At 43.5% G+C, this 21,844-nt stretch overlaps 1 protein-coding gene across 1 annotated transcript; it reads left to right on the top strand.

Annotated features, from left to right (window-relative positions):
* Window positions 1–12,485: 12,485 nt before the first annotated feature.
* Window positions 12,486–20,503, top strand: LOC308101670 (E3 ubiquitin-protein ligase TRIM39-like). The gene is made up of 7 exons (XM_080451107.1): window positions 12,486–12,580; window positions 12,692–13,269; window positions 14,323–14,418; window positions 16,392–16,625; window positions 17,334–17,481; window positions 18,283–18,309; window positions 19,642–20,503. The coding sequence occupies exons 2-7, from the start codon at window positions 12,694–12,696 to the stop codon at window positions 20,190–20,192; spliced, it is 1,632 nt and encodes a 543-aa protein (XP_080307233.1). The 5' UTR covers window positions 12,486–12,580; window positions 12,692–12,693; the 3' UTR covers window positions 20,193–20,503.
* The last annotated feature ends 1,341 nt before the right edge of the window (window positions 20,504–21,844 follow it).

The following is a 21,844-nucleotide window of genomic DNA, read 5'->3' as shown; positions in this document are numbered from 1 at the left end:
TCAGCGCCCCCAGGCGATGGACAGAGCAACACACACGCTCCCGATGCCAATTACTGATTGGCTTAGGCGGGTATGTCACAAGTCCGGAAGACCCGGGAGTACAAAAGCTCCCCGTGACATAGGCTCTCCCTCTTTTCTACTCTCTGCATGCGATTGCGCAGACTATTCACACACAAAAGTACTAGTAAGATTTTTACAACAAACCCATAGCGGGAATAGGGATTATTCCCCACGGGAAAAATCTTGCTATTTATAAGTTCACTCCCGAGACTTATATCGTCAGTGTCCAGCCGGGACCAGCTAACTCCATTTTCATTTTTTTTATTTTTTCATAAATCAACACTATTGAACCCCCTCTACATCTGTGACCCCCTCTACATATGAAAAGTATTATAAAGCGCCTCTGACGAAAACTCCTAACTCCATTGGACCCTCAAACTGTCCGTCAAAAACAAACAACTCCCCCCTCCTCTCAGGCTCTCGAGAAGCTCTGCTCTGTATGAGGCAGACAGGGAGAAGATTTTTCAATGCTTTTGGGAGAACATAAACTGGGAAGAGAAGAGTATTGAGGCAGAATTGTTTGTTGCACTCAACTGTAGAAGAACAACAGTGGTAACAGTTAGATCCATGGTTGTTTACAATGCATGTTAAAATAAAAGTTGTTTAAGTACAGAATTCAGCTTGATCGCTTGATAGTATATGATGATGGCGCTCACCATAAATAGCTGATCTCCAAGCTCACAATGCGTTGTGATGTGTTGTGAGCTTTGAGATCCATTGCCAGCTGTTCTTATCAATGATGGAAAAAACCTCCTAACTCCACTTGCACTGGATTTGGGTAAAGTGGTGATAATATAATGACACATGCAAGTATCTGATAATATATAAAGTCACAATACCAAGTTTGATGAGGCAGTATTGATTTGTTTTTAAAATATAAGGTTTTCTTCATTTTCTGAAAAATTATATTTTGTTTTTCATCTCCTGAACAATTACCATTTTGGATTTAGCTGGTTCCGGCCGAACAGCAGAGATATATTAATTTTTCCTTTCCTATCTCCTCAAGTTTTTCCTTAATTCTTGGTCTGTTCTGAAAACGCCGGTTAGCTGCTAACGCCGGTTAGCAGCTACTAGCTCATTAATTCATTCAGTGGCTAGGCTAATACTAGCAGCTATGCTACGCTACTAGCTAGGCTATTAGCCTGTTGTTTTCCCAGACCGAGGACCAAGATGGAACCACCGAGGAGTTGCGGGTTCGCGGAATGCGACCCCCTCATCGCCGCAGACGACCCCCACCGCGTCTTCATCCACTGCTTGGGGGTCGATCACGCGTTCTGCGCCAGGACCCACCCGGGTGAGCCAGATGCGTGCCCTAACTGCGCGATGTTCACCGTTTCTCAACTTGACGCTCGGCTTGTCAGGGCTAGGACCCTGGTCGGCTGGACTAGACGAGACAACGGTGAGACCTCCACCGCCACCGGACCGGGGACCCCAGTCGTGCAGCACGAGCGGCCCCAGCTCATGGGACCCCCACCGGTGCCGATGCTGAGACTAAAGCGTCAAGCGTCCACGACGCTGACGCCACCTCCCGCCGCTGCTGCTGCGATGGGGGCTTGTCCCCACCGCAGCATGCTAGCAGCGGCCCTCCCTCCCCCCTGCCAGCGAGGAGTCGATGGCTCTTCATGATGACGACATGGCGGAGGACGGGGAAATTTTCCTGGAGCTCCCGTCGTACCAGGACACCCAGGAGGTGTCCACGACGAACACTGGACGGGGAGAACCTCCCGCAGCCACCGAGGAAGAGATCCTCGAACCTGTGGCGGCTGGTTTCAACGAATGGCTAGCCTCACTAAGCAACAGCAGCGCTGTTCTAGCTTAGCTTGCTCGCTAGGACAACACCAGCTCGTTAGCCTCTTCAGAGCCGGCGTCTGTACCACGAAGGACGAGGCTACAATCGGGTGCTTTGAGACACATAAAGGGTTTTTCATAAGAGTATGTTGAACTGTATGCTGTTTCCACTGTTTCTGTGCTTTATTCTGTTCCATTAAATTCTCCCAAAATACACAAGCACACTATCCAGCCCCGGTCAGGAGGTCACGACGCTAGGGGTCCCTGGGGGTCCCCGGGCGTCGATGCCCTCCTCTATAAGCCCATTGTGCCTATCAGGCCTGCCTTCACAGCATGATAGACACTAATGGGATACTTCTCTGCCTGTTTTCAACAACTGTCGGGGTGCATCGACGCATAGGGATCACTAGGTGGTCCCCGTGTTGATAACCACCCCTTATAAGCCCAAAGCGCTTGGACTGTCCCTTGGTGACTTTCCAAACGCTGCTGGGATGAATACTGTGCATGCTATGAACAAGACAAAGGTAATAAACCCATTGCTAATTCTATACGCCAGTGTACATGGGTCACGCCAAAATTTTCCAATTCTACCATCCGTCCGGCAGAGGGCGCCAGAGGCCCACTGTGGGAAGGAAGGTTTGCAAGATGGCGGCGCGGGTCGAAGGTCACCCCAATATTTACAACCTGCCGAGCACCGTGTCACGCCAGCCTCTGGAGGGCGACAGAGTGCTTCCTTCGGTGGAGGCGGCTCCGTCGCTTCCTTTAGCCAGGCCAAGGAGCCTAGACAAGATGGCGACGGACTTTGTAAACACCAAGGGAGCAGCGTGGAATGCTTCCGTACTCAGTCACGTGACCCCCACGCTTGCACGGGCCCGGTGGATTAGGTGTCGACGTCACCTGTTTCCATGGAAACGGATGTCAACGTCTCTTCACTCCTGGTGAGTTAGCCGTGACTATTAGTAGCTATGGTACCTGCTAGGTTAGCATAGCCTCCAGTCAGGCTGCTGTTGTTTCACTTAGTGGCTGACTAGCCTCACTAACATCGACACAGCTAAAGAGCAGTGTTGTTTTGGTGCAGTGCTTAGACAGTCCCCTAAAACAACACCGCGGTGGCCATAGCTCTCCTTCGTTCTTGGTTAGCCAAACAACTACAGGTAGCAGCTAAAGGCTAAAAGCGACCTGTAGCTAGGCTAGACTAGACCAGGCTAAGCTTACAATCTAAGCTAGTTAGCCCTTTGTCTACACTACCACGATCGAGGCTCAGGTTCACTGGGTGCTTTGAGACAAACATAAAGGGTTTTCATAAGAGTATGTTAAACTCTTTATGTTGTTTTACACTGTCTTTGTGCTTTATTTTGTTGCATTGTAGAACCTGCAACAAATGTGGGGGAGGGTCAGGCTCCAAGGGTTGTTGATGTTGCTGGTGGCCCCAGCATGGGACACGTAGAGGTCAGGAGATAACTCCTCTCCTTCACGACGTGCCTTGGGCCCTCCTTGTCGGCAGGGACTTGCTGCGGCAGGGAGGGGGGACGCCCTCAGGACCTAGACCTATGGGTCTGGCCCGTGAGAGGGTGAATTTGAGCTCGTGTGGCCTTCCCCCTGACGTTGTGGCTACCATCCAGGGCGCAAGGGCCGTGTCCACGAGGAATGCTTACGATGTCAGATGGTGGTTGGAACAGTCACCAGTGGTGGTGGCTTTCCAGGCCTCGGTGTGTAGCATTCTTACTTTCTGCAGAGAAGGCTAGATCGGGATTTATCCTTCTCAACAGTGAAGGTGTTTTGGGCGGCCATTTCGCTTGCCACGAAGGTTTCGATGGCAAGACGGGGGGCCAGCACCCCGTCTTTGCGCCGGTTTATGTGCGGCGCCAGGAGAGCCAGGCCGGGTAACAGGCCACTGTTCCCAGCCTGGGATCTGACGGATGTGCTGGAGGCACTATGCCGTCCATCGTTCGAGCCTTTTGAGTCTGTGGATCTGAGGATCATTAGTCTCAAAACGGTCCTCTTGGTGGCCCTGTCTACGGCTAAACGGGTCAGTGGCATGCATGCACTCTCGATGAGTCCGGAGTGCATGAAGTGTTTTAACAATGACAGGAGGGTTTTGCTTAAACCTAACCTGACGTTCGTTACCAGGACCGGGGTGGCCCCGGATCCGGGTGAGTTGGTAGCCTTCCATCCGCCTCCCTTCGTTTCGGCGGAGGATAGGCGGTTGCATTGTTTCTGTCCAGTGGGAGCTTTGAAGCTCTATTGTCAGAAGACAGCGGCCAATCGCTCATCGACGTAGCTCTTTGTCTCTTTTGGGCCTTGGAGTTCAGAGGAAGGCGGTCAATAAGGCAACGTTTTCTAGATGGATCCGAGATGCCATTAGGTTGGCTTATGTGAGTAGTGGTGCCCCGGTCCCGGAGGGTCTGAGGGCTCACTCTAATAGCGGCATGGCTACATCCTGGGCTCTCTACAGGGGAGCTTCGATCCAGGAGATCTGTGCAGCCGCAAATTGGTCGTCCCAATCGACTTTTGCGGTTTTCTACAGCCTGGACGTGGCGGCGTCATCCTTGGCGCGCGCGGTCCTAGGCGTAGCGGCTGCCTCCAGACCAGTGGAGGGAAGGGAGTAGGCTTGGGGCTTTTCTCCCTATCTCTCGACTTCCTCTTGGGTTTCCATGGGACCAGCTGGGCTGGCTCCCAGGAGATGGGGCCCTGTTTCCTCATATTGAGTTATGAGGCAGGCTTGTGTCGGCCTGTTAGTAAATAGGCGGACTCTGGAGTCTGTCAGGGCCTAGCTTGGTTATCTATCCCGCACCCCAGCCCGGTGGGTTGGGGGCGCCCATGGGGCCATAGGTCACGTCCGTGTGGGCGGGACCTAGGGGCTGAGGGGCGTGCGGGCCTGTCAGGGTTGTGTGGCTCATTACCTCAAGGGGGGTTTATGAATCCCATAGTGAGTAGTAAACGGAGAACCGTGGTAAAACTAGAGGTTACGAATGTAACCCCGGTTTTAGTAGGTTCGGAGTTTACTACTCACCAGACACCCCTTTCTGTGCGCATTTGGCATGCAGAGAGGAGAATGTTAAGAGGAAGAGCCTATGTCACGGGGAGCTTTTGTACTCCCGGGTCTTCCGGACTCGTGACATACCCTAAGCCAATCAGTAATTGGCATCGGGAGCGTGTGTGTTGCTCTGTCCATCGCCTGGGGGCGCTGATATCCCATAGTGAGTAGTAAACTCCGAACCTACTGTACTAAAACCGGGGTTACATTCGTAACCTCTAGTTTTTTATTGTCACATGTTGTGTACGGGCACATAAGAGTAAAATGATTTTGTTCTGGTTCCTCAGACATTGTAATATATTGTCTCTGTTGGGTGGAAACCTCATATGTCCAAAACTGTTACTTTTCAGGATTGAAATTCAAAAATATCAAAAGTAGCAGATCTAAAAGCTCAAAACGCGTTGCTTGGTGCCGCATTTTGAGTTTGTAGATCTGCTACTTTTGATGCTTTTGTGTGACGCTGTAGTATGATCAAGTAGGGCGTAATTTATGAAAAAAACACAAAAAGGAGATAAGAGGTTTCTGCCCGACAGCGATGATATGCAAAACAATAAGGGGGATTACAGCATCATAGCATCAGTATTAAGAAAACTGCACTTGCAGGTTAGATTTCTCTTGTAGGTCAGCTACGTTAACTTGACATTTTGTCCACGTCCCTAATTTGTGTAAAAGACATTTTTGTTGACATTAACAGTAGAGCCTACTATAACACAATCACTTTGATTCTATGCAAGCGAAGGGATGGAGCTTTAGGATGTGAAACAAAATGCGTCAACGTTCAACTTTGTTGAACATTAACACATTTATTTGACACCTAGCCATGCACCACTTGCAATAAAGCCCACCGAGTCAGAACAACTTCTCATTTTCTTAAAGGTAGGGTAAGTGATATTTTTGGGTTAAAACAAAAAGTATTTTGTTAAAAGGTTAAAATACTATATTTTGATAGTAATCATTGCTATAGAGTGTGTTTTCAGTAACAGATGTCTCCCCGTCTCTCCAGCTCTTTAATAAACAGAAAATACATTTTTCGGTAGAAAGTACCAATTTTTAAGCTTAATTTGTATAGTGTTCCAGTTCCAATTTTGTCTGCTCATTTCTTATTGTCATCACTTCCAATTTCACTTGTTTAATCTGTATCCTGATTGAGTTCTCTGTCCTGGTTGGATAAAATTGGAAATGAAACTGAAACTGAAACGAAAATGCATTTTCTGTTTAATAAAGAGGTGGAGAGACAAGGAGACTCCTAATACTGAACAAACACTCTATAGCAATGAGTACTATCAGAATATAGAGCTATTTAACACTTATTTTAACCAAAGGAAATCACTTACCCTACCTTTAATATAAACGTCCACATTATTTGTGATAATGCAAATGTGATTCTGATGTTGCTCGAAGGCCTAGCGCAACACATTACTACTTAATTCTGAGTAGCATACACAGTAGCATAGAGAGCAGACTCCACACTATAGCTGTGTGCTATGACTGGTAGAGAAATAGCGTTATAATGTTGCTGGCAAATCTATGCTTAAATATCGATATACCATAGTTAAAACAAAGACGTTTTTTGTTCAAAAGTTAAAGTTACTCTCGTAAATTCTGATAGTAATCATTGCTATAGAGTGTTTGTTCAGTAACAAGGGGTCTCCCCGTCTCTCCAGATCTTTAATAAACAGAAAATACTTTTTCAGGTGGGTCACCAATGTCATCCAATCAGAAAAGAGAAACCATTAATCAGCCAGTTCCAATTTTGTCTGTTAGTTGTTTTTGTTTCATTGCTTCCAATTTCACGTGTTTATCCTGTATCCTGAGTTCTCTCTCCTGATTAAATGTAGCTGGAAAGACAAGGAGACTCCTGTTACTGAACAAACACTCTATAGTAATATTGCTATATTATAGCAATGGGGAATATAGAGCTATTTAACACTTACTTAAAAATCCCCCCCTCCCCCTCCTTTAACTGGTTTCAGTTGTAGAGCACCCCTGGGCTACTCAAATTACCATTAACCATTTATGGTTAATTGTGGGACTTAATGGGTGGGATAGGATTGTGCACATTGGGGGCACAATTTAGCATGGTTGAGATTTATCAGGAAAAATCATGTAGGAATATACACACGTGTTGTAACGCATCACCTACTCGTATATTATGTTGACCACGACGGAACGATTATAATTGATTCTCACCATATTGGTATACAAGTCGGACGGCTCCGAATCAAGCGGCCACCGCTAGACACGGGCGCTTGCTCGCCTCACGGGGCACAGTCCTGCTTCTGTCCGTATGACCTGCCTTGTTTTCAATGTTTTCAAATTATTTATTGAGTCTATATGGTCTGCATTTTGTTGTTGTCCCCAATGTGTCATATTTTGCCACTTGGTCAGGTACCCCCGTCAGTGAGAATCAATCAGTGAGAATCAATCTGGGAAACCATTCGATAAAAAACAAATTGTTTTCCCTTGCCTCTGGGGGCACCACCTCCTTTTTCGTATAGAAACAGGAACTCAGTTTGTCTCCTTTCTTAGTCCACTTCCTCCCGGGTGCTTCTGTGTTTATTCCTACTTACCACAGCACTATACATGTTTAGGGCAGTGGTGCTAACAGAACAATCTGTCTTGAGAGATAAGTGGGAATAGACATAGGGTTTCACAAATCGGACAAAGAGACACTTACGCACGTTCCCTGTGCTTACACAGATTTCTACACCTAAATATACACAGTTTTAAACATTTGGCAACAGGATATGCTCGCCAAATGTAGCCTACATCGCCCACAACAGACAGGAGTGGAGATCCTTTGTTGCAGCCTTACATTGTAATAGGCATGAAGGGCAGTAAATTAAGTAAGCAAGTAAGTAAGTAAGTACGAGAGTAAATACCCACTGGAGTGGAATGCTAACTGTCTCCGTGACACAAAACAAAAGGGAGAGAAATCAACCTCCCTTGAGAACTGAAACCAAGGTTCTCAAGTGGAGACAGCACTAGAGAATGAGAAGTTTATTACTTCGCCATGCTGAAGTCTACACACAGTCAAGAGCCTTCATTTATAGCACTAGACCACCAAGTCACAGCTGCCTTTAAACATTCTTGAGAGGTAGGAATGTTTGTTTGGTCCATTTGTCGGGGTGTTGTGGTTATCTCTGAACTGTGTGCACTCTTATAATGGCTGCTTGTGCTTGTATTGCACTGTTCCAGTAATTGTAAGTCACTATGGGTAACAGCATTTGGCAGAAATGATAATGTCAATGGAAAGCTAAAGGGGCTGAAGCCATTACCGGAGCCACCTGCTGTTTGTTTTAAAGGATGGCCCAAGGTTTCCCCCTAGTGGTGGCAATAGCAGATTGCAGTCGCCATAGCTTCAATGGGGATACTAAAGAGCTCATTTTGAGTATGCTTATCAGGAAGACAGGAAGGAGAAGGCATAAGTGTGTGTGTGTGTGTGTGTGTGTGTGTGTGTGTGTGTGTGTGTGTGTGTGTGTGCGTGCGTGCGTGCGTGCGTGCGTGCGTGCGTGCGTGCGTGCGTGCGTGCGCGCGCGTGCGTGCGTTTTTGTGGTTAAAGCTTTCAGTGAAAATAGCCGATCGACTAGGCGTAGTGAGCTTGGCAGTTTTATGCGAAAGCTTTCCCCACAATAAGGATGCTGGGGTTTAAGTGGTTAAACCCAAAGTAGGCCTACACAAAAGGTAATGTTGCTTTCCAAAGTGTTCACAACTAACATGTACACATGAACAGGCATGATGAACACCATGAATAATGTTTCCATATGTGTGCGCACAATCTGCTCTTCCAATCATATAAAAATCAATGCAATCAAGGCAATGTAAAAGTAAATTGCCAATCTTATTGGTCTTCTTATTCAGAATCATAATGAGGCCATAAACACTGTAACCCAGCAAATGGCAAATCCTTTTGCCATGCATGTCAACACCATGATCTGATTTACAGTAGAGCCGGCCTACATGTTCTCAAAACAGTCACGGAGGAATTTGACCCAGATTTGGCGTCAGCATGGTTGTTTATATAAAAATGACAACATGCTGAGTGGCAGGGTGTTCAAAGCCAGCCTTTTTTCATAGGAAAGCGCTAAACCCCGCTGGGTAAACTGAGAATACCATGACAAAATCTGTCTGACTAAAGGCTCCTGTGAGTCCTGCCATTTGTCACCACAGGGAGATGCCTGCTGCTGAGTCAACAATCAAAAATGAAGAGAATCAAGAATCATGAATAAAAGATTCGAGAGGTAGGCCTACAAGCTGTTAAATGTCGGTGCGGCATGGCCATAAAACTGTGCAACAACAACAGAGGTAAAATATACATAAAGAAATAAAATCACACCCTGTGTGAAGTGGGCGGTGTCTTGCTAGCTAATCACAATACTGAATGGAGTCGATCAATCATGTACAAAAGATAAATACATTTATTGAAACACTCTTTATGATGGACAAAACCATAACTTGAAAAAAACCATTTTTTTTTTTTTTTTCAAGTTATGGTTGCTTATATAGGGCTATGCACATGTGTCATGTGACACTGGCCAATCACAGTCCTGAATAGATTGTGATTGGCCAATCACAGCGCAGGATAATTGTACAAATTTCCAAACCTCACTTTTAGGGGCGGTTTCACTGCCCAAGATATTTGTACATTTTTCCAAATCTCACTTATAGGGGCGGTTTCACCGCCCAAAAAGAACAAGAAACATAAGATAAGATAAAATATAATAAAGGTTAAAAAGTACAGGCAAGACGCCCACTGTAAACCTTCTGTAAAAGGAATTTTAGCAGCAAAAATCCTTACCAGCAGTGGGAAATGTGCAATAGGGAATCTTTAGAACTACAACTAGTATCAGATATCGTCTCTGTCGGGTGGAAACCTCATATGTCCAAAACTGTTACTTTTCAGAATTCAAATTTCAAAAGTATCAATCGTAGCAGATCTGCAAGCGTAAAACCTGACGCTTCGTGCCAAGCTTCGTGCCGTGTTTCGCACTCGTAGATCTGCTATTTTTGATGTGACGTTTTTTGTGTGCCGCTGTAGTATGATCAGGGCGTTAATTTACGAAAAAGCATAAAAGATGGAGTTTCTGCCCGACAGCAACGATATGTAGAGTTTGCTATGAAATATGTACACCTACAGCATACAGTACATCATCAGTGTTGGGGGGGGGGGGGGGGGGGGGGGCTGGCTAGACAATGGGGATATGTTCAGGATTAAGTGGGGGGATATAATTTAGTATCAGGTTCATATCATGCATTATGCCTCTCTGACTTTTGACCAACAAATCCATGTAAACCCAGGTTTTACTTTTTGATGGGAAAAGGCCAATGACCCGTTAATGCTTCAAATCCACCCTTCACTTTCACCTAATTCCCCACAGACTAGAGTATTGTGTGCATGTAAATGCAGTCAATGTGACGGTAAAAACACGGAAAATGAAAGCAAGAAAGGAGAACAAAAGGACTTAAAAGCTGCAATCTACCCTACCGGGATTCAAACCAGGGACCGCCTAGCCTGCTGCAACCCTCCTGATTTCGTGTATAAAGGGGCGGGTGTATAGAGCCGGCGAGAGACTGCGCATGATCCCATTGGTTCACCGATCTGTCCGTCAACCCCCGCCCCGTTAACACAACATTACGAGCGACGCCCACTGCACTCTGGTTGGTTGGGAAATGAAACACTTCCTCATACACAGTACAGGCTATGGTTGGGCCAGGCTTTTATTTTTTAGCAAAACTAAGCAATAAAAGCCTGGAGATCGAGGCTAGGGACCGCCATACAAGAGACCAAATATCTACCACTCAGCAAAGAGGCAAATTTCCCCACCACAAGTACTGCGTAGCTGACTTTGAGAAATAGACTTTGTGAGATGATGTGAGGACAATTTGTACTGCTCCTCACAAGATAAATAGTTGTCTTATGATTCATAATATTTTTTTTACAGTTAAGCTTACAATTAGGGAGATATTCCATACAACACCACATCTATCAAAAAGATTTCATCATATCATCAAAAGTGTTAAGATGTATACGATCATTAGAAAAAAGAAAAGGAGAAAAAAAAAACAGAAAACCCTAGCTTCCTGACTATTGCCACAGAAGCACACTGTATGGTTACATAATCTGTCACTACCACAGTGCCTTAAACATGTAGTGTTGTTAGTAGAAATAAACACAGAAGCATCCGGTAGGAAGTGGACTAATATGAAAGGGGAGGAGCCTAACCAAGTTCCTGTCTCTACACAAAAAAATGGGTGTGTCCCCAGAGTCAAAAACAAAGAAAATATTCTTTTACATCACAAGGAAAAAAAAAGTGTATTCTGTGTCCACTTTCCAGGAGGCAGAAGAAAGTCATATTGACCAGCCCTACTATTTTATCATGTCAACCTTCCAGAAGCAAAAGGGTCCACCACGTGTTACATCTGTAGACATACAGTGTACCGGTTCATGAGTTCATGCAGTGGTCAGGGTCCTAAAACACATGATTTGCACTTATTCCACAAAACCGGTGCTTAAGCTACACAATCACGCTTATCACCAAACCACATTCATAAAATACTTCTTCTTACTTTATTTGTTCTTGTATTAACCTCGCGTCCTTCTTACATGTTTGTTTTAAGAAACACTTTTGGTGCAACTTAGACACATTCTCTAAGTTGCACCAAATACCACCTGTTTCCCTTATCACACTAAACATGTAAACATGTAAAAATCTGCCATCCAGGAAGCTGAGGTGTCCTCGTTAGCAAACATTCAGTGAAAATAGCCGATCCATTTTCGGCAAAGATATTAATGTAGAATGAAAATAGGAGGGGGCCTAGTGCAGAGCCCTGGAGGAATCCGGTCAACTAAGTATAGGGTGCCTATGTCACAGCAAATGCAGGCAAATGCCTTTAGTCTGCTGTCTTCTTGACTCAGGAACAACCAGCCATGGGCAGGTTATGTACAGTAGGGTGAATTATAGACTATTTCCTCTTCTCAGGGTTTCCCCCGGTGGCGGTAGCAAGGGTGTGTAGTGAGTTCATTTAAAAATGTTGCAGGAGTTTTGTCCACTTGGCCATTGCATCATTAAACAAACTGTCATGTTGTGCGTTGGGAAGTATGGATTTGGAGATTTCTATGTATTGTCGTTACCTCTGTGTTGTATGCTACTGTTTGTTATGTGTATTTCTATGTTGAACAGGCTGAAAAATCCTTCTGGGACAATAAAGTCTAATCTAAACTACTTGTTTAAAACTATAGTTTGTAATCTACCACATTACTCGCTAAGTGCAGTGGATATCTTGCACTACTGTTGCCTCCAACATCCATGGATCATACAGTCGGCCTACAAGTAGACATGTCTTCTAGCGTAAAATATGTGAATTTCTTAGTGATGATATAATAATCTGCATATTAAATTGATTATTCCAAGACTTGTTTCCGTGAAATCCTTTTTCTTCTTTCTAGATTTTTAAATTACAATTTGTGTATCACTGCATTATGTAATCATCTACTCTCCCCAACCATGATAAGCTGATTATTTATTTCCTCATAGTATCATTGCGTGTGCTTAGAAACTGCCTGGCATACCAATAAACCAGTTTGATCAAGGAACAGGTACATGTATGAGGAGGTGGCTCCACATTTACCAGATATGTTCGGCACAGGCAAGTGCGTTTACTTTGTCTAGTCTGCATGTTTGAACGATTTGGCAGGTAAGGGAGTTCATTTGGGAGATCTAATCTATTCAATCAATTAAAATTTCATCCATGCCATACTGCAGTCATTTGTATCCTTCTAATCATGATTAACTTTTGTATTTGCAGTCATGTCGACGCTGGCTGAGCATCAGTTTCGTTGTTCGGTATGTCTGGAGCTGTTCACCGATCCGGTGTCCACGCCATGCGGCCACAACTTCTGCAAGACGTGTCTGGAAACGTACTGGGACAGCTGGGACGTGTGTCGATGCCCCCTGTGCAAGGAGACATTTTACAAACGACCGGCACTTCGGATCAACACCTCGTTCCGGGAGGTCGTCGAGTTCTTTAAAAACAAGAACCCAAAGCAGCCGGTGTCGATCGGCGAAGCCTGCGCGGCCAAACCCGGCGAAGTGCCATGTGACGTCTGCGTGGGCCTGCAGTTCAAGGCCCTGAAGTCCTGCCTGGTGTGCATGGCGTCCTACTGCGAGGCTCACCTGGAGCCCCACAAGACGGCCATGGTTCTGAGTAAACACACGCTGATCGACCCGGTGAACAACCTGGAAGAGAGGATCTGCAAGACGCACAACAAGATCCTGGAATGGTTCTGCAGAAAAGAGGAGGAGTTTGTCTGTCAGTTCTGTGCCGAGACTGACCACAGCCGGCACCAAGTGGTGACTGTGGAGACGGAGGTACAGCTAAAAATGGTGAGATGTACAGTTGTCATTTATAGACGTTTATAAATGCTTTCATTTCCTTAAAAAAAAGAATCCAATGTCTAGTAGTAGTGTTAACCATTCTACTGTATCAACAAAGCCTACCATCATTCAGAAGGTGTCATTTTGTATTATTATGTGTTACGCCTTCGCCTATCAACTTGAATCTTTTAGAGAACTTTTTTAGCAAACCATATATATGTACATTACATGTATTATAGAGTACAGTACATACACGCTATACCAGGCTGCTTTACATTTTGGCCTTACAGTATATAGTAACTCTTGAACCGTTGGTCATCTGGCGGAGATCTGGCCTCCGAGGAGCATGTGCACTTTTCTATTTGATTTATTTACTCAACCATAAAGCTCCTTACACACCGGGGGCGTTTTTTAAATGCGAATAATACGTTTTTTTTTTAAACCTTATAAAGTCAATGCAAGCTTCCACGGAGCGAAAAAGCGAAGCGAAAAAGCGTCTTTTAATTATTCGGAACGGGTCTGAATTTTGCGTATATTCGCATAATCGCCGGTGTGTAATGACCTTAAAGGTCCTTACACACCGGGGCGATTTTTTTCATGCGAATAATACGTTTATTTTTAAAACCTTATAAAGTCAATGCAAGCTTCCACACCAGTTTCGCGGAGCGAAAAAAGCGTCTTTTAATTATTCGGAACGAGTCCGAATTTTGCGTATATTCGCATATTCGCCGGTGTGTAACCGCCTTAAGTCTGCAACTATTGCTTATTTTCTTATATAGATTCCTGATAATCTTTTATTTTACATATATCAATGAATCGATGCCAAAAAAATCTGCCAATCTGTTATTTAATGTATTTTATATTAACTAAACCTTTTTTACTGTATTTAAATGTTTCTATTATCAATTATTTTATTCGATAGATTACGTCAATCAGTTTGCTGTTCGGGGCAAAAAGAACAGTAGGCTACTGTAAGCATACAGTAGTTAATCACGTAGGGGTACAACTGTAGTTAATCACTCTCCTTTTGTTCCTATCTATTCTTTTCTCTCTTTCCCTCAGTCCCAGATCAGGAGGAGAGAGAGGGAGGTGGAGCTGATGATAAAAGACAGACACAAGAGGGTTGAGGAGATCAACTGTTGCATGGAACGAAGCAGGGTGGGTTCAAACGCATGTCCATCTGTCCATTTAAAAAACACTGTGCCAGCCAGGGCACGGGTCAACGGTCAGTCAGTGTGACCACCATATGCTTGCCACATCGATTCCAGCCGATGCCATGTGCTGCATGGCTGTCAGCGTTGCCAGATTTTGCAAGAGAAATAAGCAACCTAGGTCTATGGAAACAAGCCCAAAAGAAGCGACTATTTATAGGCCCCATGAGCACTTTAAACATAATTATGTGCATCGGCTATTTGAAAATAGACGATCTACAAGCTCACAACGCGCTGCCATGCGACGCGTTGCGACGTGTTGAGAGCTTGTAGATCTGCTATTTTAATTTTATGTTTTTTTGTGAAATATTTGTGAAACATTTTAACTACACAAATCTGGTACGGGGGTCCCGGTGGAAAAAACACTGCCAAACATAATTATACAGTGATAAGTATATCCATGTGTTGTTTAATTCCATTTAAAGCTGCAGGAAACTTGGTGTGAAGCAGAGCATAACAGTCGAATGTGTGCTTAAAAAGATAGAATGGTACACAGAAACTTCAAAGGGGTTTGAAACCCTAGGCTGAATTTGTTTGTTTTCCACTTCAGGTTAAAAACTACAGCAGGGTAAAAACATGGCAAGCTGCATAACACTGACCTTATAGTACACACTGCACAGTGATGTACGCAACACAGCTGCAGCTAATACAAATAGTAATGGGTGTGTAAGATTTTAGGTGTGTCAATACTGTCTATCATGCTTGCACATTGGCATGCCCTTGGCTCTGCTGAAAATACCTAAGGTGGTAGGAGCGTGGGTACAGTCTCTGAAGACAAATTATTTTCAGAGAGCAAAATCCTCAGTTTGAACACAGAGGCCTCTAGTTTGAAAGGAGGTGAACTGGCTGATAACTAATCAATGCAGGGATTACACTCTGAGTTATATGCAGGCACTCTCAAAACCTTTAACCAAAGACTATGCACATTTGACTATAACAGACATATTCCCCTTTATTTGAAGAACCACGTACAGTAGACCGCTTTTATTTTGTCATGCCAATAAAGCACCATTGAATTGCACTGCATTGTTGAATGGAATGGAATGGAATGGAATGGAATGGACAGGGCACTCAGGCCGGGAATGAAAGGACAAAATAAAATGCAACAAAATCCAGTGTTCTTGTGGTGGTGGCTTGTACCTTTTCATTAGGCCCACCTTTTATCTAGTTAGCAACAGCTACGTATTCTCCACTGCTGGGTGACAAACGTCCAAACCCTTCAATTGCACTGTTGATAACCATTAAGATAGATGGACCTTTACTGATCCCAGGGGGGATATTCAGGTGTCATACTGTAGCAGCACCACAGTAGGCATGAAGCACAGGTAAGAGTAGAGAGATACTGCACAGCTAAGATTCAATAAGAATGAAAAATAAGAATAGCTTAACAAGTAGTAAGATAAAAATAAATATGTGTAAGATAAAAAAGTAAGATAATGTACAAAATAGAATACTTTAATTATTGTTTGGTGATAATCTAATGCACCCTCAAATCTAGAGGCCAGAATGCAGAAAATGTAGGCCTACTCAGTCAGAGTTACATAACAAGTAAAGGAGAGATAAACTGAATTGACAACCACGTAAATTGCAATTACGAAGTACAAATGATCTCAGTGGTTCTCATGTCGAGGACCCCCAATTTAAATTGTGTATTTTGCCGCAGACCCCCATCTGAAAATATTTTGTCTTAGGGACCCACCGGCACCGCCTAATAAGATTTGTGTTATTAAAATGTTTCAAATTTGTGTTTTTAAATAATTTCCCAATATATTTTTTTAGAATAGCCGATGTTACTGATTGTAATGCAGATTTTGGTGGGGACCTCCTTGAAACCCCACTTTGACAACCACTGAATTATCTGCATGCATGCACATGATATGTAAAGTGTTAAGTGGCTAATCTGTTATGTCTTTATTTTAGGATAACGCGCAGAAGGAAATGGAGTTGAGTGTCCAGGCGTTCAGCACTCTGATGGAGTCCTTGGAGAGGACACACACCACACTGATGGAGGAGATGGAGGCGAGACATGACGCGGTGCAGAGGAGGTTTGAGGGCTTTGTGCGTGAACTGCAGGAGGAGATCTCTGTTCTGGAGAAAAAGTACGCCGAACTGGAGCAGTTCTTGCAGATCGACGACCACATGTCACTGCTCCAGGTCTGTTTTATCCAGTGGTGGAAAGTAACTAAGCACATTTATCTAAAGTACTGTACTTAAGAACAATTTTGAGGTACTTTCACTTTACTGGAGTATCTCCGCTACAATTATTAGAAAACTTTAGACACAAAACATACAATAACCACTTCAGCCCTATTTAAACTTTGGCTATTTGAAAATAGTCGATCTACAAGCTCACAACGTGTCGCATGTGAGATTGTAGATCTGCTATTTTCAAAGGATTTTTATACATTTTGAAAACTTCATTCTGCATAATGAGTACTTTTACTTGTGGTACTTTAAGTATATTTTGATGCCAATACTTTTGTTACTTTTACTTTTACTAAATTGTGAATACCGGACTTTGTAAAAGACTATTTCAGGGTATTGATACTTTTACTTAAGTAAAACATGTGAGTATTTCTTCCAACTAGTTTTATCTTATATACTGTACGTGTACATTATTTATTGTATTTGTATTTTTTTTTACTGTTATTCTATTTCTTTATTATTGTTTTATTGTTTGTAGCACGGTTTTAAAAAAGTACTGACTGTACATTACAGCATTTTAAACAGCGCACACTATTATTTTTATAAGCAAATGGAAATACATCTACTGTAGAAACCTAATTGTATTCTTTCACATAATGGAACAGACACAATAAGGAAGCTTTACTCTACATGTAACCAGTTTTCACATTTTAACAGGAATACACCCAGATTTGTCACACACACTCTCTTCAGAACTGGTCAGCCATCCCAGTGTATGAAGTGGATTTCTTGGGCTGCATACGAGCTGCTCTGGGCAAGGCAAGGGAATTCGTCAACGTGGAAATTGAAAATCAGGGAGCCGCTGGTAAGCTTGATGCTAGTATCGCTTGACCCAGTGGTTCTCAAACATTTCATGTCAAGGACGCCCATATTTGGCCAGGGACCACTATGTGAAAATATGTTGTGCCACTGGGGCAATACAATATTTGTGTTGTTAAAATATTAAAATATTCAGAATCTTTCACATTTATTATGTTTTTTTGAAAATGGCCTATGTACAGTATATAGGCTTATAGACCCCTTAACAGACGACGTCACACTGATAAGAACCAGTATGCGTGCAACCAGTAGCCTATGCGCGCAATGAAACCCATTCTGTCAGGTCTCGCTAGGACGCGCCTCACTAGCCAACACACAAGAGGGGGTTGGGGTGTGCTGAAACCAGCGCATCCCGAAACAACAGGTTGGGAATTGATTGCGTGAAACAATCACCTGTGCATCCAGTCTCAATGTTAGTAAACAAATAATTGGTCTATATATATGGTTAAACTGATTTGGATGCTATATTAACTACTTTAGCTGGGGACCCCCTGGAACCCCCTCAAGGACCCCTGGGGGTCCCTGGACCCCATTTTGAGAACTGCTGGCTTGGCCACTATGTCTGTAGCCTCGTTCCCAGCCTTACTCATCTGCGAAGAGAAAAGTCTGGTCACGACCTAAAGCAGAGTGTCTGTAGGGGCGGGAATTCCGTTGCACGTATTTCCCCCGGAAACAATATTTTTCGACCAATCACGACACAGAATGTAAACAGATTTGTAAAGCGTAAATATAAAGAACATAATTGTCATAACAGTAACTGAGAAAAATGTTGTGTTTTATTTTGCAGAGCTCAAGAAGATTCAGCTATTTGCCGGTATGTGTAATTTTCAATATTAAACTTGTATGGAACTTGTGTTTACAGCATAGGTAGGCCCTAAGGGCGCGCTCCCACCAAGAGTTGGCTGGCCGCTGTTTGCAGAATCTGCCAATGCATTGTCAATGCAAATGCGTTGATTCACGCAAGAGCAGATTTTTCCGCTTGTCGCGCAGACCTTGCGTTTATCTGCTCTCCGCGACTAAGCATAAAACTGCTGGAGGCAGGCGCTGATTTTCTCCCTCTGTCCAATCGGGTGAGTTGAAGGCGGACCGTCCCAAGATTCAGGAAGCAACATGGTGCTCAAGGCAGCAGGCCGTGCGGGCTGCGGGGACGATCTTGAGTGTGAGTGACAGGTGCGTCACAGCGTTTTTTTTAATCTGCTGGCTGCAAAAAACTGTGACCGCGCACAACCTGCGTTTAACAGCGGCCAGCCAACTCTTGGTGGGAGCGCGCCCTAAACATCACTTTTTAAAATAAAAAGCATTTTTTTCTGTGTGCTATTTCTAAAGAAATTGGACTGGTAATTCTGACCTCCTAAATCCTTTTGTAACACTTATTGTTGTGGTCAACTTCATGTTGAATCATATTTTAGTCATCCATCTTCAAAAGCCAGTTGAGTTTCAGGCTTAAAGTTTGCGTTGTAAACCTGTAAAGTTTTTGCAAGCAACACTGTTACAAGTACAGTAAGTATAAATTAGATTTTACTTGCTTTAAGCTGCAAGCCGTAGGTTTAATGTCCTACCCAAGTTTTGAACTTTGGTCTCCCAAGTCTACCAAACATCTACTGCTTGGACAAGAGGGAATCCCCACTTGGCCTGGCAAGATATTTTGCTTAATATGAGCTTAAGGCAGTACTACTTGTCAAGACCCTGGTGTCCTATACCCGAAACCAGGGTCTAACTTTCTCAATGGAAGTTTTGGGAGACCACCTCCAACCACTGCAGAAGTACTAACATTGCATTAACATAATGTTTTATTCATAGCCACGGGATGATGTTTTTGAGTTGGGGGGTGTGATGCAATGCGAGATGTTAGCATTGTAATAGGGCAAGCAATAACTCATCACATGTTGCAGTGTCAGACAACAATAGCCGATCTACAAGCTTGTAGATTTGCTATTTTTGCTATTTTAAGAGAAAGTGATTGAGTGTGTCTGTGGGTTTTATAAATATTTAACCAATGAAAAGTATAACTAGAGGTTTCCACCACGACATCAACAACGTTATAACATAAACATAAAATAAGTATTGGATTGCCGCTTCAAACTGAGAACACAACATATCCCTGCAAACCAAAATTTCTAATCCCAGTTCCTTGTCTTCAAAACAGAGGACATCACCATCGACCCTGACACCGCGGGACCCTGGCTCATCGTGTCCGAGGACGGGAAAGAAGTCAAGCAGTCCCCGAAGAAACAAAAAGTTCCCACCAATCCCCTGAGGTTCACGGAGAACCTGTGTGCCCTGGCGACGCAGGGCTTCAACATGGGCCGCCACTACTGGGAGGTCAGGGTTCAAGAGAAATCCAACTGGGTGTTGGGCGTAGCCTCCAGCACGGTGAACAGAAGGGAGTACGTCACGCCGTCCCCCGAGAAAGGCCTGTGGGCCATGGGTCACAAGGACGGCAAGCAGTACGTGGTGTTCGCCCAGAAGAAGCCGTTCTCCATATCGCTGTCTCCCCGGCCCAAGAAGATAGGGGTGTACGTGGATTACGACGAGGGCAAGGTAGCCTTCTATAACGTGGAGGCCAAGGCTCATATCTTTACGTACAACAACTGCTGCTTCAAGGACAAAATATACCCCACGTTTGACCCTTCTTTGACGGCGGAGAGGAAGGAGACGGCTCCTCTGCAAATTATGACCGTAGAGATTTCAAAGTGAATGAGCAGAAGCTCGTCTGTTTGAAATTGTAATTACATTAAAGAATTGCTGTTATCCATGTCATACTGTAAAGAATATTTACATAACCAAGTGAATACAAGCCATGTCTTAATAGAATGTAATGGCATTTTATACTAGGCAGTAAAAAATGCTCCATTTTACACTTGTTGACATGTTCTATAATGTATCTTTTTTGTCCAATTTGATGACATAATCACTCTAATATTGGAAATGTAATCCGCACTCTACCATATCCTACAGCTTCATAATGTAAATGTTGAATAAATGTATCCGCTCTTACTTAATGCTATTGTGAATATAATTATATTACTCTAGATATATTTATATTTATTGAAAAGTTATTTCTGAAAGAGGAAATGTTGTTTAAATATTATGTTTACAAACAAAAAAATGTAAGTAGAAAGTATAAAGCATAAAGACTCTTTATAGAGTAAAATCCTCAGTTTTCAAATTTTATTGTGTGGCAGTAGATAATATGGCAGATTGTGGGATCTGATATCAGGTATCATTGTCCCGGTTTTACATGGAGATTTATAAAGTTCCCCCAAGGTTATATCTATTTTGGATAAAACCTGTTCAAAAGTTCATTATACAATGTTTCTAAAAATCAGTGTGATACCTAGTATAGGATTTAACCACATGAACCCTAGTGCCCCTATTCTCGGGCAAAAATAGCCTGTATCTACAAGTTTATAGATCTTGTAGATCAGCTATTTTCTGTGACAAGGGGAAAAAAGGAGGGGCCAAGTACATGCAGTCCCCTGGGGGACTCAAATCAGCTAAATCAGCTAAATCAGTTCAGTGGTTCTCAATGTGGGTTCCAGGGACCAACAGTGGTCCTTGAGGGGGTTCCAGGGGGGACCAAGCAAAATGAATATGATCGATATCAGTTTAACCACTTTAAACCTACAGTATAGGCTGCATCAGGTATTTGAAAATAGACACTTGTAGTTATTTTTGCAATCCAAAAAAAAAAAAGTTTGAGAACCACTGAAGTATAACTGTGGTTAAATGACTGCCTGTTCTCTTACACTGAGGTCTACTCTAACTTTACATTGACAATGACTTTGTGAGAGTAGGTCTTTATTTATCTTTATTCTCTATTCAAACAGTGATTATTTATTGCTTTAAATTGGAACATAAGTCACACTGTAGGGTCACAGACATGATCTCACAATAAGGTGAGAGATATGAGCATGTGTGTGTGCGTGTGTGCGCGCGTGTGTGTGTGTGTGTGTGTGTGTGTGTGTGTGTGTGTGTGTGTGTGTGTGTGTGCGCCCCTCGTGGCACTAACGGAGCCCCATAGTGCGTGTGCGTGTGTGTGTGTGTGACCATTTTCCTGGCCCTCACAAGGAAAATGTTTGTTTTGGTCGAAAATATATTTTTAGAGATACATTTACAATTCAAGATACAAACTAATACAAATTCAGGTTGGGGTTAGGCTTAGGTTAGTGCACCGAAAAATAGCAGATATGCAAGCTCGACACGTTGTGGGCTTGTAGATCTGAACATTTTTCACGGTTAAAAATGCTAATTTAAAAATAAATCACTGTTTTAAATTGTCAATGTCCTCACAAACATAGTAACACAAGCCTGAGGTGTGTGTGTGTGTGTGTGTGTGTGTGTGTGTG

This window comes from Gymnoscopelus braueri (assembly GCF_963280865.1).
Source record: "Gymnoscopelus braueri genome assembly, chromosome: 15".
In the NCBI taxonomy this organism is placed as follows: domain Eukaryota; kingdom Metazoa; phylum Chordata; class Actinopteri; order Myctophiformes; family Myctophidae; genus Gymnoscopelus; species Gymnoscopelus braueri.
The sequence above is the reverse complement of the archived record's forward strand: the minus strand, read 5'-3'. Positions and strand labels throughout refer to the sequence as shown.